The 25,015-nt window shown below is 38.6% G+C and overlaps 1 protein-coding gene across 1 annotated transcript in view; it reads left to right on the forward strand.

Moving 5' to 3' along the window:
• TRPM6 (transient receptor potential cation channel subfamily M member 6) overlaps positions 1–25,015 on the forward strand; it is an 84,039-nt gene that overhangs the window by 35,248 nt on the left and 23,776 nt on the right. Inside the window, exons 15-29 of the mRNA XM_032205646.1 lie at positions 571–681; positions 2,227–2,507; positions 3,562–3,790; positions 4,391–4,546; positions 6,896–7,030; positions 7,975–8,103; positions 10,300–10,551; positions 11,449–11,623; positions 13,510–13,624; positions 15,155–15,354; positions 17,831–17,963; positions 20,542–21,680; positions 22,412–22,524; positions 23,495–23,621; positions 24,523–24,620. Of these exons, the coding sequence (XP_032061537.1) occupies positions 571–681; positions 2,227–2,507; positions 3,562–3,790; positions 4,391–4,546; positions 6,896–7,030; positions 7,975–8,103; positions 10,300–10,551; positions 11,449–11,623; positions 13,510–13,624; positions 15,155–15,354; positions 17,831–17,963; positions 20,542–21,680; positions 22,412–22,524; positions 23,495–23,621; positions 24,523–24,620 (3,393 nt within the window). The remainder of the gene's footprint in view (positions 1–570; positions 682–2,226; positions 2,508–3,561; positions 3,791–4,390; positions 4,547–6,895; positions 7,031–7,974; positions 8,104–10,299; positions 10,552–11,448; positions 11,624–13,509; positions 13,625–15,154; positions 15,355–17,830; positions 17,964–20,541; positions 21,681–22,411; positions 22,525–23,494; positions 23,622–24,522; positions 24,621–25,015) is intronic.

Here is a 25,015-nt window from a genome sequence, read left to right on the forward strand (position 1 = left end):
AATAGCTCAGGATGTCACTGTATTTGTTTGAAGGCCATCATTTAAGTGTATTCCATGCTTATGTGTTTTATGAATTTGCTAGCTGTGGAAAAGTTGCAATTAAAACAGACAGATATGTCTAATGTCTAGACCAAATGCTAGAAACACCATCCTTTGGACAAAACGGTCAGCAAAAAGTTCAGAGAACTTTTGTCTTTTTAAGAACTTATGGCACATTTTGTAAGGACTGGCACTTGGAAAAAATTCCAGGTTGGATGATCCCATTGTTGTGCAAGCTTTGTTGTTTAAATTGTAGTATTGGCGAAATCAGTATTTTATGTTTTAGAGATTCAAAAATATATATATATATATTTTAAATTAAATGTGAAACAGGCCATTTTTTTCTCCTTGTTGATATAAGCTTCAGCTGTAGTTTGCAATGATGGATGACTCACTAGTCTCTGAATGACTGCACAGGTGCCACTGAAGTCAGAGATAAATACAGGCAAACTTTGTCCCTAATTTGCATTTCTCTTTTTCTGTTTTATGGTGTGCCTTTGCATTTAGAGAGTGCTCTCCAGCTTTTCTCAGAACCTGTCTCATTCCCTTCATCAGAATAATCAAATGGGTAGCAGAATGGCATCTGCTGAAAATACTTTACATTCTCAGTTCTTCCGAACAGCACAGCCTTACAAATGCAAGGTAATGTAATTGCTAGTTCTGAACAGTACTTAGGACACATGTCCTGGTTTCAGTTAGAACAGAGTTAATTTTCATCCTAGTAGCTTGTAAGGTGCTGTGTTTTGGCTTAGGATGAGAAGAGTGCTGATAACATGCTGATGTTTTAGTTGCTGCAGAGCAGTGCTTACACCAAGCTAAGGACATTTCAGCTTCTCACTCTGTCCTGCCAGCGGGCAGGCTGGGAGGGGACAGACCCAGAACAGCTGACCCAAACTAGCCAAAGGGGTATTCCATACCATTTGGGGTCATGCTGAACAACAGATAGGGGTGGCTAGCCGGGGTGGGAGGGCCGGCTGCTCGGGGTTAGGCTGGGCATTGGTCAGTGGGTGGTGAGCATAATTTGCATTGTGCATCACTTATATATTATTATACATATATAGTATTCATTATTATTACTTGTAATTACTATTATTATTATTATTTATTGTTATTATTATTTTTCTGTCTTAATAAACTGTCTTTATCTCAACACACAGGCTTCACTTTCCGGTTTGTCTCTCCCATCCCAGAGAGGGAGTGGGGAGGCTGTGTGGTGTTTAGCTGCTGGCTGGGTTAAACCACAACACAGTAGGCTGCTAATTAGCTTACTGAAAGATTTATTTTAGACAGGCATTTTTATGATAAGGTTTTACTGCCCACTATTCATGCAGTAAAGGACTCCTCCCATGATACTTTTTGACTTCCATTCACACTTGTTGATAAGGGCTTTCATTCACTGAAATGCTGTATCACTAAATCTGTGAATATCAAGCACAGATGAAAACTCTTCTGATTTGGAAGCAGCAGTAAGAATTTTCTGACTTTCCTGATGTCTTCTCATGATTGCTTATTAAAGTAGCTACAATAAGAAGAGATACAGTTCTGATATCTGTAAAACAAAGACAATGTTTTCTGTTCAAGAAAGAACAATAAAAGAGCAAAGATCACCATATACATATATCTGACAGACTAAATGTAGGGTTGAATGAGTTTAATTGGCTTTATTAAATTTAGTCTGAGACAAAATGAATGCATTTCAGCACTGACACAATCTGTGATGCACTTCCCTTAAACCTAGTAAGACATTTTCATTGCCATTAGTAAATATAGGAATGTGTAGAAAGTTCATACTACAGGTGTTGTAAACTAAAAATCATCATTAACTATCATAGGTCCTTTATTGTGTGTTTCAGTCTGCTGTTTGCTTTTACTCTGGTCATGATTGAAGTACAAGAAAGGAGTGAAAGTAGTGTCTTGGTATTGCAGGGGTTGTTGACTACCCAATGTTATGGAAGAGGAGGCTATAAACAGTGAGGATACAGAGCAAGGACTGTTTTTGCTCCACTAATGTTATCAGCATCTTAGCACTGATAAACTGAATGTACCCTAGCTGTGGTTTATGACTTTGATGTATACACCAATTAAACAGTTTGCTACTTGAAATTCAGAACTGTGCAATTTTGTTCACGTGAATGTGAACTTCAACCATTCAGAAAGATTTTGTTTTTTTTTAAAACAAATTTATAGGAAAGATCCACTGGTTTCCATAAGTCTAAGAAGAAGTCAAAAGAGGACGGAAACTTTGCAGAGAACTATGAGTCACCTGGCTTTACGTACCCCTATAATGACCTTCTGGTTTGGGCGGTATTAATGAAAAGGCAGAAGATGGCAATGTTCTTCTGGCAGCATGGAGAGGAAGCCATGGTCAAAGCAGTTGTGGCTTGTAAACTCTACAAGGCAATGGCACATGAAGCTAAACAGAGCAACATGGTGGATGACACTTCAGAAGAACTTAAGAAGTACTCAAAGTATGAGTTCTCCCTTCACTTCAGTTAATAAAGATTAGCAATGCTTAGAATGGTTAGACTTTTTTTATAATCGAATATGTAAGATTAGTGGTGCTGCAGACTGTGGAGTATGAAATGTCTTCTGATGCTCACTATTTATAACGTATAATGGAGCTCTGTATTAGTGCACAGTCTGGTCAAGAGTTAAGGTAAAACTATTAACATGCTATCTATTTGCATATCTGAAAAATAAAATATAGGTTAGTAGGGCATATCTCACGGTCTACTGTGTGGTCAACTGGAATGTTGAAATTTCCCTAATAGCTTACCTTACCAGCTTAACTTGTTAAAAGTCCATTTAATACAACACAGCTGTGTTAAACCTTTAAAACCCATGATATCTTGTAATGAACAAAGTAAAATCAGTCCTTAAGTCCTGCTCTGCGTAAGACCTTACAAAAAGTATTTGCTGAAAATATCTGAGTGAATCAAAAATGAAGTAGACCAAGAATTTTCATCAAGTTTGTTATTTCATTGTAGTATTTTTCTGGCAGTTTTTCTTCTTAATGACATTGTCATTATGGTTTTGTACCATAATTACTCAGATTCAGATTACAGTAAAATGTGCTTGCCTGTTCTGCATGTAGTTCCAAAATTTAATTTAAAGGAAGGTGTATCTTCCTAGCAAAGTCTCCCCAGCAGAGGTGTATAAGAGCCAGTATAAAAGAAGAGGCTTTTGCAGATGCCTGCAATGCTTCCCCACGGTGATGATGAGTCACTGATGCAAGTACATCGAAATTCATAGGGTCCATTTTGATGAATGAATGAGATTAAGAACAAAACAAATAAATAAAAAGATAGAAATGAGGATGACATTAAACCTTGTGATTAGGACTAAATAGTCACATTTACTCACCAAACTGTTTTTCTCTGAATATATTGATAAAGCAATGGGTAAATGGGAAAAGGCATACTTACTGTGTATTTTGGCTGAACTTTGGCCAATGGAGCTTTCAATCCAACCAGTAGTGATTCTGAGTTTTGACTGGTCCCCGTTAATTCTTTTCTGCTCAAGGGAATTTGGGCAGCTTGCCTTAGATGTACTGGAAAAAGCATTCAAACAAAATGAACAGATGGCCATGAAGTTGCTGACCTATGAACTGAAAAATTGGAGCAACTCAACTTGCTTAAAACTAGCAGTGTCTGTGGGCATGCGGCCTTTTGTATCTCATACTTGCACACAGATGCTACTGACCGATATGTGGATGGGACGCCTGAAGATGCGGAAGAACTCCTGGTTTAAGGTAGCATCAGTCACTTTAGCTTTTGGGGCAATTTGATGTTGTTTATATGTTTTATACATGTATTTGTGTTTATGAACTAGTCTAATGCAGGTTCAGACAGATGTGCTTGAGCATACATGTAGATTGGAGCATACTCATCTGGGAGAGAAAAGAAAGGCAGGGGAGGGAGGACAGTACTTGGCGTTGGTTTTACTTCTTTGCAAAAGAATCTGGGGGATGGCATTAGAAGAACACAGCTCCTGAGCTGTCTTTGTTCCCATTTCCTCAGCACCCTCCAGTCCCTCCCCACCTGTTCTTGCTGCCCCACATTGCTGGTTTTTCAACAGAGCTGCTGATGGCAGGAATGCTCTCCAGACATGGGGAACGGTATCTACAATATCTCCAGATACCACTAACTCTCTCCAAAGCCACAAAACAATCAAGAGCAGCACACTTCAGAAGCTATAAGAGTGTGCCATGGAGATTCCCACCCCAGTGGCTCCCTCCTAGGCCAGAGGAATAGCTATGGGTTTGTGCCAGCATCATGCATGGCTGACTTTGGCCTCAGGTCTATGCTATCACTGCTGAATTAATTTCCTGAGTCTTGCGTTTCTCTTTCAGGTCATTGTAAGTATTCTCCTGCCTCCCACTATCTTGATGCTGGAGTTTAAAACCAAGGCAGAAATGTCTCATGTGCCTCAGTCTCAAGATTTCCACCAGTTCACATGGTACCATGGGGATCAGAGCCCACCCAGCACTAAAGATGTCTTGTCTCTGGTTAGTCTCTGATGAGCTGTCATTTATGTGTCAGGGTCTGTTGAATGAGGAGGGATTGATCAGCTGGAAACATTGGAACCAGATTATCAAGTAGGGTTTTGATCCCTTGCTGGGATGGAGACAAGAGGGATCTTGGGCAAGTCACTTCATCTGTCCTGTATTGGTCATAGTGAGAATATCCTTCCCAGTCTCACAGGAATACAAAGAGGTTATAATTAACTGTCAGTTATGCTATTATTTTAGGGCACAAATTTTCTGCTGTCCTTGTTCAAAAACAGGTTCTCTCTTCTTCTGACTCTCTCGAGGCTAGAAGAGATGTCATTTAAAGCACAAGAGAAGCACTCTGTTTTTGTTTTAATCATTTGAACTGAGTCCTGAAGCACTCTGCGGGGACCTGTCGTTGCATGAAAGTCCTTCTTAGATCTGACTGTAGAGAATCTCTAGCATAGGTGAAATCTTTCCCTATTAAGATCTGAATTCCTCCACACTTCTGCTAAGCAGAGTTGTGTGTCCTTTCTTTTCTTCATTCTTCACAACGCATTCCTTGAACTGAAATTTTCTAGAAGTTTTCAGTTGGAGGCAGACATCAGACACAGAGAATTTTGATCCTAACTGCTAAATGTTGGTGAGGTGTTGACCAGTGCAAATATGATTGTCAAGTGAGATGTGTCAGGCAATCTTACTTGCTCTGCCTCCAGCAGATATGTTTTATGGATTGTTTGGGACCTTATCCATTAACTTTCAATTTGTGCAAAAATAAAGGAGAGTGGATTATTGTCAAGGGCTTTTGCAGAATGGCAGACCTGTCATTGCCACGCCTGTTTTCTACCTGATGCAGGAAAATGCTTGAAGCTCATACACCCTGCAGTGCCTGAACTGACTGTTCAAAAATGCTTTCTGTGGGATTAGGTAACAGCTATGATATGTAGGAAAGGCAAATTGTAATTACTCGCTGTAGGGACCCCCCTGCAGTCTGGTAGAAAGCAACACAGTAATGTGCTTTTCTGCCCTGCCTCAGACAGGGTTGCTTCCTTTCTGAGCTAGCAATAGCCTTAACTTCTAATTTTATCTAATACAGAGTGATGTTTAAAACAGAAAGCTGACCTACTTTTCTTAAATCCTCTGATATGAAATGGGGAAGAAAGTACAGAAAATTTCAAAAATCTTCAAGTGCCACACAGAACATTTTTCACACATGGTCATAAATTCTAGTCACCTGCTGCAGCTGGAAATTGCACTCTTTTATGGGACAAATTGTCTACTTCACCTCAACAGATCTGCTGTTAATATGTCAGGATGATTCTGTGTGTGTTTCTCTGTTTCAGTACTTTTCTGAGTCAAAGATGATGGAAAAAAATCAGTTTTCCCTGATAAGGAAATGTTGTGTAGTAGGAATAAATCTCCATGTCACCAAAACTGCTATGCTGCAGGTGTCCAGTATCAACAAGTTTTAGCATTGATATTAGCCATGGCAATTGGCCAATGTTAAAACAAGAATGAATGAGATAGGTTGGTTCCTTCAGGCCTGCCCAACTGCCTATAGTTTCCCCAGGCCTCTCCCTCTTCAAGTCTTAAAGCTTCTTTCAGCTCCTTCTGTTTGTTTGTTTTTCAGTTGCCCACTGCTGGGGTTCTGCACCTTTTCCTAGGTTTCAGCAGCAACTCAGATATTTGTTTCTTCAGAAGGGTTCTTGTACAAGTGTCAAACTGAATGCAGAATCAAGTTTGCTTTTTTCTTTGTTTTTAATTTATTGAGGATAATAAAGAAGTTACCAGTATTTTTTGTAGGCTGATTTTGTAAGAGAATACTTATTTCATCCTCATGTTCTAATCAGGCATACAGTACACCAAAAGTAGCAACTGGATTCTGTATTTGAAACATCAGTGTCCTGATGTTTTCTGTGCATCTGTATTCAGACTGTGTGCAATGAGCTGAGATGTGGTACTCATTCACTTATTTCAGAATGCCCCACAGATATGAATAGATTTATAGCTTACACACTTAAGTCATATTGGGAGTTGTTATTTTTCTGTGCTTTACAGATAGAGGAGGTGAGATACAGGGAGGTAAGTGACTTGCTTAAAGCCTTAGAGAAATGTATGTCAGAAACAGGAGTGGATTCAATTCTGCTGATACCCAGGCCATTGCCTGTAATCATAAGACCAAACTCTAAATGGTATTTATAATTGAAAAGTGGGAATGATAATGAGATGGTTGTAGCCAGATAAAATCAAGCTACAGTAATAGTATATTTTGAGTAAAGCCTAAACATCTGTGCCTTCTAACATGGCACAATCTTTGCAAACATAGAGCATGGTTTCTGACTTTTAAAATGCTATTTCCTTTTTAAGAAGGATTGTGATGTGGAGAAGGTGACTCAGAAGTCTGATGAATGCCGAGTAGATGGTGGACAAAGAAACCTGCCTCGCACTAGAAAAATCTATGAGTTCTACAATGCACCAATTGTCAAGTTCTGGTTTCACACGGTTGGTCATCACAAAAAAACTTGGATTTCCAGAATTCTCCTCTGATTCTTCGAATACCACTTGATGCAAATTTTTCTCTGTCCAACGTGGATTTACAGTCACTTGGTAGTGGTGGAGAATGGGAAGACATTTTAATGAAAAGTTTTCAGCTAAAATCATGCAGCTGCATAAAAACAAACAAACAAACAAAAACAACAACAACAAAACAAACAAAAAAACAACAACAATGATCCCCTCCCTCTCTTTTAAAAGATTATTTCCTACAGAGCATTTATTAAATCAATTTGCATTTATTCTCCCTGCATTTATTAAATCAATTTGAATAACTAACCTCTATGTTACTAGAACTTAGGGTATTTGAGATCAGGCTGCCTGTTGGGTCAGGCCACTTTTTGTCAACTGTTACTCTTTTAACAGGTTGTAGTCAACCAATTGGTATGTTGTAAATCCTCCATCTTAGGTATGTTTATGGGAAGTTTTGTTGCCTTTTAAATATGTTATCCATCTGATTTTTTTGTTTGTTTGTGTTTATGTGTGTTTTGGAAGGCACTGATAAATCAAATGTGATTCACACAAGTGTACCTTTACATTCATGTAACAGTGTACAGATAGTTAACATTTAGATAGATAATTAGAAAGAAAGATAGGTAATAGTCTGGCTCCTGTTATGGCTCTGGGGCCTTGGTGAACATGCACAACAATAGTTCATTTTCTCCTTCAATCTTTTGAGCACCAAAACACAGTTTTCAGATGATGCTTAAGCTTAGTTGCATTAAATACTTTGGAGAGCTGGGCTTAAAAATCTTAAAGTGGCCCAGTAGTTAGAATATATATTTATATTCGAAGTATATTTTCTTATATTCGGGGTAATTATTTGATAATATGTTTGCAGAAATTTGTTGGAGTTTTTAATGCATCTGTATTATATACTGTGTATTTTTTAGATGGCATACATGGCATTTCTCATGCTCTTCACTTATACTGTGTTGGTGAAGATGGAACCAAGACCGAGTGTTCAAGAGTGGCTTGTTATTATTTATATTTTCAGCACTGCCATTGAAAAAGTTAGGGAGGTAAGCTTTTCCATTCACACTTCTCATCTATAAAGGATGTATTATTAATCAGAAAATAAAATAAACTAGAGAATGCCAAACTGTGAATTTTCCTTTGGTGAGAATTTAGTAGAGGAAAGAATTACATAGGGTATTTATTTCTGTGATTTTTTTTTATTTTTATTTTTTAATATAAAGACCAGTACTTGCACTTTAAAAATACATCTTGAAGTTTGTCCCTAAATCTCCATTTCTATGTAAGCCAGTGGTAACGTACAGTTTGTTTGAAAGTGATTGTGCTGAATTGGGTTTTGGAACCCTATTGTAGGCACCCATTTCTTACTTTCTTGGACCAGACCATTAGATTTCCTATAATGAATATAGCATGTGTCTTTAGGTACTACTTTGAGTGTGGGCATTGTTATCAGGTATTTTATGTAGAACAATCTAAGATTTTCCATCAAGTCTAACTGACCAACTAGAAACAAACTGAAAAAAAAAAAAAAAAAAAAGCCAGCAAATTTTAATGCTGGATTGCTTGGGCATGAAAAAAATGATACTCTAATGAAAATTAATTGCAATTAATTGCAGTCAATTATTTCTGAGTTTCTGAACATACCTTGCACTTCAGACCTGAAGCTTGGGACAAATGCAGCTATATATTTCACAAATTATTTGATCTGATCAGACATATCTTCAACATGAAATTGGTGCAGCAGTAATCAACAGCGGTGTGAGGTGTCCTTTATATGGTCTTTGGAATGCTGTACTTTTAGAAGAATAAAACAAAGTATTCACAGTTCTGAGTGAAGGATTCTGTTACAACAGATCACTCAGAAGACTACAACATCATTATGAGAGAGGTGAGGGATTTTAAGGTGCAGCAGAAATATTGAAGTTTGGGATGAACATAGAAGTTCTGTAGCTGCATGAGGTTAAATAATAAAGGATTATCTAATTGGGAAAAGAAAAAAGGATATGAAATATCAAGGATGTTGGAGATTGATATTCTGCTGTTGCGCTGTATTGGTGGTGGGACAGTGAAGATATCAGTTCTTGTTTCTAGCATTAACATTCTTTGGAGACTTTGAAATTCATTTTTTCTTGATCTTCTTTGTTCATGTACTAGTTCTGGGCAGCTGTCAAAGATTTTGTAGGACAATATGTGTTACATGTCCAGCTAATTAACTGAGGTTCTTGTTATATATATATATACACAAGATATATATATACAAGATATATATATATATAAAAGATATATATATATATATGTATATAAGTAAGATATATATATATATATATCTTGTTATATATAATTGCAAATATCCATTTCTCTAGATCGTATCAAGTAATGTTTAAAGCTTTAGGCGCTGATCCTACAACTAGTTCCTTATATGAGTTAGTTAAGCTGAATTGAGTAGGATCACTTGTTTACACGAATGTGTTCATATGCGTAAATTCTTGCAGGATCAGGGCATAACATTTAAAAATCTCTCCTCTGCTTGATTCTTATCAGTGTGTTCTTACATAGCACTGCATAATTAGCCTCACTCACGCAACATGCAGTGGTTTTATTTACAGCCTCCCAAAGATTCCACTTCACACATTTGCTCAGTGAAGCTTAAAATCCCTTTGGGGCACCTCACAGTTCAAGGAGTGAACGTTTCATTCTTTACCTTCCTAGTTGCCAGCACTCCTTTTTTAGCATGCCCTTGGTGCAATACAAGGATCTTACTTTATATTTTCAGCCTGCAATAACAGGCATTAGTTGTTTCCCCATCAGCAAGGTTAGGTTGATGCTTTCCATGACTTCAGGGCTTTTGAAAGGGCTACTGCAAGTCATGATCAGTCCTCTAGAAAATATTAATTAATTTATAGTAATAGCTGTTCTGTACTGCCTGTTCTTTTCTGCTGAAGAACACACTCTTCAGTGAATAGGTTCAGGCTTGGGATTTGTTTTTCTTTAGGAAGAGCAATTCTGTTTGGTGTGGCATGGTTGAGAAATAAAACATTATAGATTAAGTCCAAACCTCTATAAAGAATGAATTGCAGTTTGTAGTATGTAAAAAAGTAAATAAGAAACAAACATTTTCAAATATCACAAAACTGTTCAGACAGAAAAGGTCAAAGAATGTATCTGTGATTTTAATGGAGATTCTGTGTATATTTTTGGTTTTGGTTTTGTTTTGTTTGATTTTTTTTCCACATTCTATTCAGGTATTTATCTCAGAACCTGGAAAATTCAGCCAAAAAGTGAAGGTGTGGATTAATGAATACTGGAATTTTACTGATTCTATAGCCATCATCCTGTTTATGATTGGTTTTGGCTTGCGCTGGTCTGAACCCCCAGTTCAAACTGCAGGGCGGCTACTTTATTGCTTGGATATAATATTTTGGTATGCTCGTCTCCTTGATCTCTTTGCTGTGAATCAGCATGCTGGCCCATATCTGACAATGATTGGGAAAATGGTAAGCATTACACTGTGGAGCAATTTTCTTGTAGTCATGAGCTACTGAGGAGCTTGTCAGAAGTGACATAAAAGAATTGTGGTCAAAGTAGATGTTACCCAATAGTGAATATGTTACCTGAAAATACCTTGATTTTTTCTGTTTGTGAGTTGACGATGACCAGATTTCAGTTCTAATTTATTCATTATTTAAGTTTATTCACAAAAGCCATTTTCACTTAGTTCCTTAGAGAAGGGTTGTATTTGAGTAGAGTTTCTGATCCAGCTTGATAATAGTAGGAAGAAAAATCACCGTGTCTTGCAGACAGGCTCACTACTATAGATAATTCCCCTAGCTCTTGGAAACCGTCTCATTATTATATTACATTTTGATTCAAATAATTATATCCCATTTTTAGCAGGCAAAATTTCTCTGAGATCAAAGTTAATTTTTTTCTCTTTTGGTATCAAAACTGCTGCTGAACTGCTGCCTAGTCTTGAGGGACATATGCAGATTCCCACTGTAATTTCCCTCAGTTATTGGAACTATCTTATTAATACTTTTATATTCTGTCTTGCATAGTAATTCTGATTCAGTGTTAGAAGGAAAAATTCATTTGAACTGCTATTCTGTACTCTCAGTTTAGACGAAGATGCCACTAATGAAAATCACCACCACAAGGTCTCTGCATTTTTCAAATATTGGTTAAGATGTTTAGTGAGACTTGAGAGGCAAGTCTTCTGGCCTTTTTGGTCCAGAATTGATTTTAATCTCTAGAAAATGTTTTACTTTCCTCCAGCATATTAGATTGTTAGCCTGTTTTTGTATTGCTATTTGCAAAAGCTATGACTGATTTTCTACCCTAAAATGTAAGTCTCCTTTGTATATAATTAACACAGTTAATTATTCCATGTCCAGACAGCAAACATGTTCTATATTGTGGTCATGATGGCCATTGTCCTGTTGAGTTTTGGAGTGTCACGAAAGGCAATACTTTCACCAGAAGAGCCTCCTTCTTGGACTCTGGCCCGAGATATTGTGTTTCAACCCTACTGGATGATGTTTGGTGAGGTCTATGCTGGAGAAATAGATGGTAGGTGATTTTCACAGTACAGCTCAACAGCTTACGTTTAATATGTGCTTAAAAAAGTTCACTTCTGACTGTTAGAATTTTGACCACACACTAAGTTTGCCCTTACTCAAACAATTTCTATTCCAGTGTATATATAGTCTTAATTTGCAATACTGCACAAATAAAAGTGAGAATATTAGTTTCTTTGTATAAAATGAAGATTAAACTTTAAAACTTTCAAATTTAACTTCTGAAATGAAGTATACTACAAAGCTTAGAACATAGGGACTAATAACAAGGTAATTCTTGGTCAGACTCTGTCAGTGAAATGAATTTGCAATTGAGACAGTCCTAAGCTGCTGATCTCTTGGAGAAAAGACTGCAAAGGTTATTAGGAAGACGGAATAAAGAGAAAAGCAAAAAGGAAAGAGAAAAATGATTTTTCACCACAGTAAGAATTACATGACATCCTTCTTAAACAAACAAACCAGCTGAACATAAAAATAATAGATTAAAACCATAGGAAAAATGTTATTTCTTGCTTATGGCTTTGGCTTTGTCACAGTGACAGAGAAGAACCAGGAACTCCAGGGGTTATTTCATTATATAGATGGAAGTCATATTTATACTATTAAGCAATGGGTGCAAATAAGATAGTCTCAAAAATAGAAAAGAAGTTTTGCAAATAGATATAGATACTTAAGACACATAGTTCAGTTTAGACCTGATTCACTTAAATAATTAAGGATGCCTCATCCATTATTATTGATGAAACAGTCACATGACAGATACATATCTTGGCTACATAAGTCAAAATATTTTTAATAAAAGTATGGCATTAAGTTTCACAGTTTAATTCATTTAATCACCTAGTAATGCTAAACCTTTAGAAATTTGAAACTTCTCAGATAAGACAGGTTTCTCTAATGAGTCTTTATGCCATGGAATATCTCTTGAATTTGTGACTGCTGTGTTACCAACGTATTTTAAAATTTCCTCAAAGGTGCAATATTTGATTAAGAAAACACAAACATTAAAAAGTGGTTGTTATGGCAGTTTAAAAATATACAAAGGGATCCCTTAGTTTCTGTGAACTATCAAAACTATCCATATGTACATTTGCATGTTAATTAATATGATCTTATTGAAGCTATAAAGGATTAATACTTCAGTTCTGATAAAGCAGCCTTGTAGCTATATTTGTTTCACAATGGGGTCAGAGAAAGCTTTGCCACTTCCTCTAGGATTTGTATTGCAGTTTACTTGAGTGTGTGCCATCCCCCAATATGTTGGGTCTGTCTGAGCTGGAGTCGCCTTTTCCCTGCAGCAGCCCGCAAATCTCAAACCTCGAGTTCTCTGTGTTGTATTTTCTCCCCCTTCCTCTTTGAGGAGAGGGGGAGTGAGAGAGTGGTTGTGGTGGAGCTCGGCTGCCCACCTGAGTAAAGCCACCACACCCAAATACATTGCAGTCGTGTTATTTTCCACTTAACAAAAAGTCATAATGACTGTCATAAGATATGTATAAAATGGTGTCTAGAGCTTCTGAATTGAAATGGTAACAATGAGGCAGTAGGGTTATGAAGAGTTATCTTCCTTACACAGAGGCAGACTTTTAACAACATATCTCTGTGGAAGAAACTGGGACTATTCTCTTTCTTGCTCAGGCAGATGAGAAGCATATAGAATCATAGAATCATTAAGGTTGGAAAAGACCTCCAAGATCTTGGATCTCCTCCAAGATCCTACCACCAATATCACCCACTAAACCACGTCCCTAAGCACCATGTCCAAACTTTCCTTAAACACCCCCAGGGAAGGTGACTCCACCACCTCCCTGGGCAACCCATTGCACATGCCCTCTGTTCTATTCCCTTGCTAACGGTGCTCTGTATGTCTTTCCCTTTTAGTTTGTGAAACCAATCAAGACTGTCCTCCTGGGTCCTTCCTTACACCGTTCCTCCAAGCTGTCTACCTCTTTGTGCAATACATCATCATGGTCAACTTACTTATTGCTTTCTTTAAGTAGGTATCATGCCATATTGCTGCAAAAGCAAAGACAACTGATAAATGTTCTGCCAACACTTCTGTGTTGACTGTTTTGCAGTTTGAACAGAACCTGGCTCTGTGGCAGTAGACAGCTCCACTTGGCAAACAAAGAACATTAATTCAGCTCTGACATAATTTGTACTTTGTTCCTAAAAATTGTATTTGTTGTGCTGACAGCCTATACAATACTCATCCCAGGGCGGCACAAGTTTTAAGTCAGCAGATAAGTGGAGAATTTAAGGGAATGAGGGTAATGCCATTGTAGGAGCATAATCTTTATGTAATTGTTTAAGAATTCCTATTGTTTGGTGCAATTTGATATGTTCTGGAACTGAAATCTAACTGTAGTGTATTGAACTATCTGCTTTTTAATGTCTGCTGCTAGAGTAGGAAGCTTTCATCAATGTCGTTATAGTAATTTTAACCTTTTGGGTTGAGGGAAGCCCTTGAAGTAAATCAAGTTCTGTGTAAATATTAATAAAGAACAGTGTAACCCAAATAGTTAATTTTTTTTTTCTTAGAGTTCTAGTATTTCTGGGGAAGAAAATGCCAGCTGTAGGTTAAAAAATTTTCAAATCAAGAAATGTAGTGATTAATATTCAAGAAAACTGAATGATCAAAACTCATTCTATTCCCACTTCCAATTAGAAATCCCTTTCCTGAAATTGTGGCAAGGCATTAATTTTTTTTTTTTTAATGCACAGCTGTGAAATTGTAATTTGAATTATTTCTAGATTTAAACCTTCAGCATTGATGATATGTTAAACCTTCTGCTTAGTGATTTGATTGTTCCAGAAGTGGGACCAAAAAAGGGTATAAGCAATATTTTTAATTATACTCCCAGAAGCAAAGCTGATGTTTTTTTTTGATTATATGTTGGGTGAAGAGTATGACAATGCAACTGAAATTAAAGTGCCAGAAACCACAAAGTTGCTTTCCTGTATTTGGGTCTATGACAGTGCAGGAAATACTCTGTGCAACACCAGCATCACATTTAGTAATATCAGTGCTCCAAAAAGTACCCCACAGAAGAATTGCTCATGTAGCTGCCTTTTGCAGCATGTATTTTGTTGTAGGGGGAAAGCACTGAAAGGCAGCAGAAGCATTGTTAACACTCTTCCCTTAGCCTGATTCACACATTTAATCCAGTCCAAAGAGGCAGACAATGTTGAATTCCCAGATAGGCTATGTATTAAAGTTTAAATAATCTGGTTGAGATTTCAAAGCCACTTTAGGGATATTTTTTGCCCAGTTCCCATTAAAGTGAATGGGAATTGGATATCCCAATCTGTTAGGCAGCTTTGAAGATCTCATTCTCTGTGCACTAGCTGCAGGCACATGCTGCTGCTTTGTTAAATGAAAGTTGCTAAGCTGATTTACTTCACTGGAGGGATGAGACTTTTCTTCAGTGTCAAATTAGATCTGTAGACAAGCATCTTTTGCTGTATTGAGAAGATTCCTCACAGGAGTGTTCTACCTTCCTTTCCCATTTATCTCTCTTCTCAGTAATGTTTACTATGATTTGAAATCCATATCAAACAAGCTCTGGAAGTACAACCGGTACCGCTACATTATGACCTATCATGATAAGCCATGGCTGCCTCCACCTTTTATTCTCCTGAGCCATATTGGACTTCTGATAAATCGCATCTTCCACCACCGGCCCACAAATGAGTCTGATCAAGAGGAAGGCGACGTTGGACTGAGTAAGCAGAGCTAAACTGGGGACAAACAGGAATAGATTATAAGGAATGTTTTGTCAGCCTCCCATCACTTTGTAGCTCAGTTTCTCCAAAAAGAAAGAGATTTTCTGGCCTGGAGGCTGTTTTCTGGCAAACCAGAATTTGATGTGCCTGTCTGAGAAGTCTTGTAGAAAAAAAAAAAAAAAAAAAAAAAAAAGTGACTAGGGGAATGCTTTGCTTTTTATTTAGCTTTTGCTTTGCTACATATTGTGCATCAATCAAAACGTAATATAGATAGTAATAGTAAAGAACTTAGGCAGGCTCTGGCTCCAAGTTTTAACTTACATCATACTCAGTCATAGCTATTTTCAACGTAGCTAGCCTATGACTTGCAAGACGGTGTTGCAAACATATCCTGCTGGAGTGATATAGATATATTACAACTTGTAGCTGAAATAAAGTGATATTAACTTTTTCTGTATGATAGAAAAACCTTATTTTGACAGAAAATAAACAACACTGAAGGCATACATTTTTGTACATTTATCCTGAAAAGACCATAAATTCCTTTTTAATAGCCCAGAGTGACAAATACTTTTGATGAGTCTGTGTTTATTCTTCTGATACAATTCAATGACTTCTTCCCCCTGTATCCTCCATATACCATTAAGTTTTCATATTTTTTTTCCCTGGAGCTTGGGTAGTTGGGATCTGTGGCTCATAAGATAAATGGCAGTTTAAGTAAAAAGGCACTGAATGGAGATCAGTCTCCTGCTTTCAGTTTCGTTTGTAATGAGAGTCACATGTATTAAGTAAGCTAGTTCAGGGTATTTTGAGATGAGGTGTTAGCAGCCCATTAAAGATGCTTCAGCAAAGGACTCTTATGTCCCTGGCTTGTTATATAATGCAGTACATGAGTGCAGAGTCCCTTCCTGACTTCTGCAGCATCGTCTGGGGAAGTGAAACCTGACATTTGAGAACCCATTTCTGCATCAAGTAACACAACCTGTTTGCAGATATAAAGGGCTGTGAGGGGAAAATCCTCCTAGACTATATGAATCTCTGGTAGAACAAAAAAACTCCCACTTGCTAGGTCTTTGGTTATGCACAAAATAAGCACTTAATGTTAGGCTTCAGATTGGTTGTTAGTCAGTGCGTCAACATTACTTGATAGCAGCGAATACCAATATGAATGCCCAGAACAAGCCCTTGTACAGTACTTCATAGTGCTGTTGCTGCCTCCTGTATCGGGGAACAGATGCCTGTGGAAGCTGAGGAAGTAGTTGCAGAGCCTGAGGACACAGGAGATCTGGTGTTGGAAGATACAGGGAGAGAGCATGGGAGTTTCTACTTCCTTACTGCACCCTAGTTCCTTTGTGCACTGGTACACCACTGTCCTTTAATCCTACCTTCTTCACCCTTCCTGACCTGGACTCCTCTGTCCCGAGGTCATTCCTAACACCTCCTCATGGCAATGCCAGCTCCGTGTCACACTGCCTCCAGCTCTCTGTCAGGAACAGCCATAGCCAATGAGAGGAGGGGACTATAGGGTGTCAGGATGGGGAACAAATACTCATCAGTGGGTCTTGATGGATGGTGGGGCAATGCAGGGGAATGGGCTTGTGGAGAGGCTGGGGGCTGTAATCTCATCTAAAATGGGGAACATGACTGTATAGTATTACACAGCCTTATCCTTTTTGAAGCAGTGTACATTCTTGATACCTAATAACTGAACTGAGCAGACCCTTCTTGGGTTATGGTTCATTTAGGATTTTCTCTGCTGAACATGAATCCCTGAAGATATCTGCCATGCTCACAAGTGGTTACAGAGTTCAAAAGTGTGCTCAACTAATCAATGCTGAGCAGCTTTACTGCTGTAGCTCCTCCTTCATGGCTGGATATATCAGCGTGCCTTTGAAGTACCACTGCTCTTTTTATATGCGTGCATAGTATAAGTGACTGACACGGAGGGTTTCTTGCAAGGTATGTTAGATACCAGGAAACTGTAAGACTGCTTAGCACATCCAAAAGTCTTTGGATAGAAGAGGGCTCATACTTTGCCTGCACTTTTCTCAGTGAGGTTGTTGTTGTTGTTGTTGTTGTTGTTGTTGTTATTATTATTATTATTATTATTATTATTTTCCCATTTTAATACCTTTGTGTTCCCTTTCAATATGCCTATGCATTGCTTGACAAGTTTCTTAAATTTTTGTGTGATTAAACAACTGCTTTTAGCAATGAAGATCCAGTGCCACCCTGTGGAAAATGAATGAAAATGCCAAGGCAGAGTGAAATCTTTGAAATGAGCTCACAAGCAGGGCAAAGACGATTTGGCATGTTTGGTCTTTATACATGAGTCCAAATTTCATGGAGTTAGGTCTGTTTCATTCTTGTCAAGGGAGGAGAAGAAAACCTGTTCTGACATTTTCCTATTTTCATAGACACATACTCAATTGTATTTGTCATCACACTTAATACCTACATCTACTTCTTTGTTCAGAGCTGTACTTAAGTGATGAGGAGTTGAAGAAACTACATGACTTTGAGGAACAGTGTGTGGAAAAATATTTTCATGAGAAGAATGAAAGCTTGAGTTCCAGTGACAGTGAAAGGATCCGCCTGACAACAGAAAGGTGTGTTATGCTGCAAAAACTTTTAATGCTTTTTGACAAGTTATGGCCATTGTGAATCTGAGAGGCGGTAGCATATGTAGACCATGCTAATTTGATGGACAAGTAACATACCTGTTTGAACTGAATATCAGGCCTGTCTGGGAAGCCTTGCTGGCAGAATTGCATCCTTGGACACGTGCAGTGTGGTTAATGGGGTTAGTGGTTTCACACTGATAGCTACTTAAGCTCTGCCACACAGCTTTCTTACTTCTGCTCTTCAAATGAACAGGGAGAGAAAACATGGTGAAAAAGGGCTCAAGGGTTGAGATGAGGACAGGGAGGTCACTCAACAGTTCTCATCACAGGCAAAACAGACACAACATAGGGCGTTTAGTACAGTCCCTCTCTGCCCCTGCGCCACGTGGGGTCCCTCCCACCCGAACTGAGCCTGCGGGGGCAGCCCATAGGTAGCAGCTCTTCAAGCACTGCTCCCACACGGCTCCATACCACAGGGTCCATCCCCCAGGAGCAAACTGCTCCAGTACGGGTCCCCCATGGGTGGGCGACAGCTCCTCCCAGACTCCCTGCTCCTGCGTGGGCTCCTCTCCACGGGCTGCAGCTCCGGCCCGGGGCCTGCTCCTGTGGGGGCTCTCCATGGGCCACAGCCTCCTCCAGGCCACATCCACCTGCTCCAACCGGGGGCTCCTCCACCCATGGGGGGGCTGCAGCGTGGAGATCTGCTCCATGTGGGACCCATGGGCTGCAGGGGGACAGCCTGCTCCACCAGGGGCTTCTCCACAGGCCGCAGGAGAACTGCTGCTGCGTGGCTGAAGCACCTCCTGCCCTCCTGCTGCACTCATCTGGGTGACTGCAGGCTGGATCTCTCAAGCTTTGTTCAAGCTCTGCTCTCCCGGAGGCCCAACCAATGCTGCGCACTGGCAACTGCTTGCTGTGTGCAGTATGGTGTTCTACATTTTCACTTTTGCAGAGAAGGTATCACCAAGAGGACGTGCCAGAATATGGCATACAGTACGTAGTTTTATTCTGAGGCTCAACTGTGTAAGAAAATAACTGTATAACCAGTGTAGCATTATCTGTACCATCTTGGCTTGCAAAATATCAATATGTAACTATTAACAGGATTTCAAAGCTTCCAGTATTGGCCTAATTTAGCTTTCTATTGAAATCAATGGCAAAGCTGCCATTACTTTTAAAGGGAAGAATTAAACAAACTGAGCACTGTAAAAAGTCTTACTGAATGCCAATACAGATCTGATCTAAAATTTGTTTTGCCTAGATACAGATAGGCCCTTGATGGTTATATTTTCATGGTCTTATTTTCTACATACTGAGACAAAACATACAAGCAAAATGAATGTCCCTTGTAGAAGAAATATAATAAATACTTTTGTTCAAAAGCTGTAGAATCAATTACAGCAAGAAGATTTTATTTACTGGATAGCTATAGACCTAGAAAGGGATTTTTTTTTTTCCAAAGTGCCAAGTTAAAACGTACTTCCTAGCATTGCATAACATTAACACAATAAATTCCTTTAGGTGAATAAAACATTTTGGAACAATGGTATTTGATTTTATTCAGCTGTTGGTTAAATGTGTTGGTTAAATGCTGCATCTTTATGTTATTCGGTAACAAAGGAAGAGAGCTTCTTTTGCATATTGCCTGCAGCTGGTTCATCATTGTCTTAATGATAGAGCACCAGAGAGAGTATCTTTAGCAAACACGAAGATAATGAATTGGTTAAAAAGATATTGTTCCAGTCCAAGAAGTTCTTGTGCTGTTCACTGGGGATTTGAAGATCATAAAAACAAAGCCAAAAACAAACAAACAAACAATAACAACAAAAAAAAACTTTGCTTTTTGGAAGCTGATTATTTTATTTTATTTTATTTTATTTTATTTTATTTTATTTTATTTTATTTTATTTTATTTTATTTTATTTTATTTTATTTTATTTTATTTTATTTTTTGGTGGCTGAAGATGAGGGTTTTGGTGGCATCAAACATAAAAAATCTGTTCCAATGGGCCATATGGCTTGTTGGGAAGACCGTTTTCAAGCAGCATTTGAGAAATGGAATAGTATCTGTAGGGTGAAGCCTTATCCTTCTCATGTTTGCACAAGAAGTGTAAGAATGAAAGATGAATGGATGACAGGAAGTATACTTTACAGATTTTTACTTTTTGTTTCTTTCTTTCTTTTTTTTTTTTTTTTTTTTTTTCTTTCTTTTTTCTTCTTTTTACAGCATTTACATAGCAATGCACAATGTAGCATTTCCAAAGCTGTGTCTTCTTGGCCGTGGCTTAGTAGTTCTATGGCATGGAATGCAGATTAGTAGAAATATGTTTTTTAAGATAGATTCTCTTTGAGCAAAGTGCCATTTGGCCCAGTATACCGAATGACGTGTTTTAAGTCTGGACGGGTTTTATCAAATATACATGTTCATGAGAATGGAATTCACATGAAAAAAATATAAAGGATTGTTTTAAATACTGGCTTTTTAAAATGTGTTAATCATCTGGCACAGAGAGCCAAAGATCCGTGTTTTGATATTTTAATTATCTTTTCTTATTCTGTCTAGAGTGGAGGAGATGTTTCTGCAGCTAAAAGAAGTGCACGAGAAGGTATTTTATATCAAGGAGTCTTTAATCTCCCTCGACAGTCAGCTAGGACATTTGCAAGACTTGTCTGCCTTGACAGTGGACATCCTGAAAGTGCTTTCAGCTGTAGACACCTTGCAGGTGGAAGAAGCCTTACTGGCTGACACAAAATGTAGATCCTATAGGAAGCTGCCCCACAGCTGGAGCAACGTGCTCTATTCCAAGACCCTGAGCAGTCTGGAGTGTTTGTATGACAAGAAGTACCACTACTACAGCATGCCACCCTCTCTGTTACGGAGCTTGGTAAGGAGTCAGTGGTCATCAGAATGCAAAGACCACAAACTGAGGACTGAAAGTAACAAGGTGGTAGAAGACAGCTCTCGGAAGATTGAAATAGAAAGTGACACTCTCACTTCAGGCATTTCATCTGAGACTAAGTCAACCCCTAGATATGGGCAATTTTTGCTGGTACCTCCTGATCACCAAGGAGGGCCCTTTTCAGAGGATGTCACTTTAAACTTGTCCTTTTCGAGCACTCCTACCAAGTACAGGGAAAATGTATTCAATGATGAACTGCAAAGGAGCATTGCAGTGCAGCAAAACATGCAAAGTGTCAGCCTCATTGATAAAGAGCCAGAAGGTTATCAGTGGAGCCAGACGGACTTTGTTATTCACTTGCCATCAAAAAAGACTAATGCTGTAGAGGCTGATCATCCTCTCGGTCTCCAGCCATCACTGGATGATGGAGAGAATGTAATACCCTGCTGTGATGACAGGGAAGAAACTGGAGGTGGTTATGTGAACTGGGGATTCTCTGAAGGTGATGAAAAAGGGGTTTTCAGCTCAAGAAAGAAACAGAAGAAGGCCCTGTGCATACAATCCACCTATAACTGTGATGGCAATTGCAAGGATAGCCCTCCCAGGCACGTCCAGATAAAAGAATCAAAGTCCTTCTCTTACAACTCCAGCAGCTCACAGCACAGCATCATCTCTGAGAACAAACTGAAACACAATACCTCCTTTTGGATCAGCCCCCTCTGGAGGAACTGGGGTGTCTGCAGGAGCAACAGCTTACCTTCCTCTCAAAAAGAGAAAAGTGGGAAAACCTGCAAAGCCAGAGGTGGTAATAAAAATATGCTGTACCTCTACAGTATCTTTTATTGGGAAACACAAGACATTATTAAAAGATGTTTTTTTTGTCATTCAGGAGGTATTAGCTGCAGCTGAGGGTAGTAAGGAAAGAGTCCAGAGCTACTCTTTCACCTTTTTTTTTGTGCTGGGAATGATTGCTCTGAGGAATTTGTAAGTGTGCCCGGTACAAGCTGTACGACACCAGTGTGTCAGCCACAGTAGCAGTCCAACCCTGATTCTCCCCATCTAAATGGCCCCCTACAGTTATGGCTACAATGCTGCTGTGACAGAGGAATGATACTGGATCTTGGGGAGTTTCTTATCCTGGGGAAGCAATCCAAGAATTACAAGAACTAAATGAATTTGCAGAATACCTAAGAGATACATTGTCAGATGGTTGAATGGATAATGAATGACATTTTTATAGAAGTCTTACAAACCTTCCTGTCCACCACCAAATTTGCTTACCAGCAGCTAAAATATGGCAGATTCCAGTTCTAAGTATAAATAGTATGAGATGATAGATAACATTTGTTGTTTTATATCTTATGATGGTGAACATCTTTGCACTGAACTGCATGGACTGTGTGAGTATTAGCTTTGGGTGTTACAAGTCTTTCTCAGCTTGCTCTGGAGATCTGCCAACTCTGTCTTATCAGATCTTCTCTTAGTAAACAAAAGCTCTGTAGCTTAATGGTGTTTTTTGATTCTTTCCCACAGAGTCTTTACCATCTAGTGAGTTACACTACAGTGAGGCAACAAAAGCAAAACAACAAAACAGAGACAGAAAGTCTGGGAGAGAAAAGAAGATTCAAAAACCCCTTCAGGTGCCGGTATGTGTAGATGGAAGGGAATCACGTATCTCATAGCAGTCTTTTTCATTCACTAAGAACAGTTCTGCAGTGTAGTGCAAAATTGAAGTTTAGCTGAATATGTTTGCATTTAAAAGGCTGCACACATAAATTCAGAAGCTTTTTTTTTTTTTTTTTTTTTTTTTTTTGGTCTGGCTTTGATTTAATCTCCCTTTTGTTTGAATGTGTGCCATTTCAGTTTTGCACATGATGAAGCCTATGGACTTTGTTAGATAGCAGACCAAGACAATTATTGATTTTACATAGAAAGGAATCAGTCCTTGCACTTCAGCTGAGAGAATCAATCATGGAGGCTTTGTATGCTGTAGGATATACTGAAGAAGCGGTGAGCTACATCCAGACTGTGTGCTACTGTAAAGAAGAAAGCCAGGCTTTATAAGGTTCTCACTCACCTACAGGAGCCCTGCAGTCTTTTCTCTGAATCCATCAACCAGTAATCACATTGTAGATAGCATGTTGACTGTGTCATAGAAATAGTGCAACTTTCCTAACTGTATCTATACGTACATACATAAAAATTCACGTCTGAAGAGATTTCCAGCATCTTTGTCTAATGGAAAGAATTATTCCTATTTAATGAGATGAAAGGTGAAGACTGATTTGTTTACATAAGATGCTTAGGTCAGCAACAGACCTGAGACTTGAGCTTTGAGACCTGATTGTCTCTTAAGGTATTCTGAGGGACTCTGAAGTTTGTTTTAAAAACCTATGGCACTAGATCTTTCTTCAGTAGTATTGACTAGACAAAAGCAATGTGACTTCTGCAGCTTTTAACAAATATGGGAAAATCCGTTTCTCATTTAGGAGCCAGTTCAGTCATCGGCATTTCAGTAGTGTACTGAAAGGCCATGTCATAGTGTAGCTGTCAGAGGAACTGCAGAGGTGCTAGTCATCCTATAAATCGAGTGTCGTTTTGTCTGTGTCTTGCCAGGTGATTAGAGTGGATGATTGTCCCCAGAACACCCAAGTGAGCTCAGAGCCTGCAGAGATCAATATCTGGGATGAGGAAGAGAAACAGAGCAAGAACTGGCTTACTGTGTCTAATTTCAGTCAGCTAAGTATGTGATACTTTGCAGACAGTGAATTCAGGACAGCTTTTAAAAAAAGAAGCAGTAAATAAAAATTCACAAACTCAAAATGTCATCTTCCATTTTCACCTCCTGGCATAATTTTTACAGAATTAGAAACAGATAGCAAGCATGCATGGCTTGGTTACTTGCTACTTTATGTCAGAGCAAAAAGGGTCATAGGTTGGATGGAAGGTCAGTTGCGTTTTTCTGGAAGTGCTGCCTGTCTTGCATGGAAAATAGTAGAGTACTAATCCTCAGGAATAAGTGGGAAGTGGGGAAGATGATATCCTTTTCTCCTCTCCTGAGGTGTCTTTTAAAGTGGCATTCTGGCTTATTGCAAAAATAAACTCTCTTGTGAATTTTTCAGGGCACATACACTCACAGGCAGTGCTGTGATACTGTATCTGTTGGCAGATCTTCTGGATGCATTATTCATTACTCATTGCTCAGAAACACATCTTCCAAAGTGAAAAAATGAATTCTGCATCGTCTCTGATGGAATTAAAAGGGAATGGCATTCTTCCTGTTCTTTTATAAATTCTCCATCTCTTTCATTCTGAGAAATCCTTGCATGGATCTTTCAGCTTTGCTATAGGCAACTCACTAGCTTCATCCTGCAAGCTGCTGGGAGAAGCACGAGGGAGTGCTGTGACTCAGCACAGCATGGTCTGAGAAGGGCTGCACTCTGAATTCTGCTGACAGAAAATGGAAACAGTCAGTTTTAACCCTGTGAAATTCTACTCTTGCTTTTATAGCCCATTACATATTTGCTAGGGCATTATGTCATATAGGTGTTTATTTTATACATGTAGCACTGCATAGGTGTGTTTAGCAGTAGAGCTGTTCATTATACACTCTGGAAATAGCTGATACCTGCTCTTTTGGCTAGGTCTGGAATGTCTCAGTTACATGCACCAGAAAATGAAAAATCAAGACATCCATAGGCATACCATACCATTCTGTGATTACCTGAGGCATTCTGAAGAGGTAAGACCTAAGATTACACAACCTAGTCCATAGATTTGTCTGTTTTGAGACTAGGATAGATCTGCTGACCTCCATGGACTTGCAACTCTAGGTTCTTTGTCCTGAAATACCTCTTGAGACACGAGAACTTTCTTGTATGCTGCCACTGTGCATGTGTGTGAGTAAATGAATAATTGAAAGCTGCTAACACTCTATGAAGATTATTGAAGTAGGTTATTAAATTATTGAATCACAGAGTAGTTCTGAGTATGCAGAAAGTGGCTAGAAACAAAGTATGTGTTGATGTTTCACTATGCAGCAAGTGAGCACAGAGCTTTGTCTTGAACTTGTGGTCAGAACTGGTCAGCACAGTGAAAAGATTTTTGGAAAGTTAACTTCATAGTTCTTAATCCATC

This window comes from Aythya fuligula, chromosome Z (assembly GCF_009819795.1).
Source record: "Aythya fuligula isolate bAytFul2 chromosome Z, bAytFul2.pri, whole genome shotgun sequence".
Lineage (NCBI taxonomy): Eukaryota > Metazoa > Chordata > Aves > Anseriformes > Anatidae > Aythya > Aythya fuligula.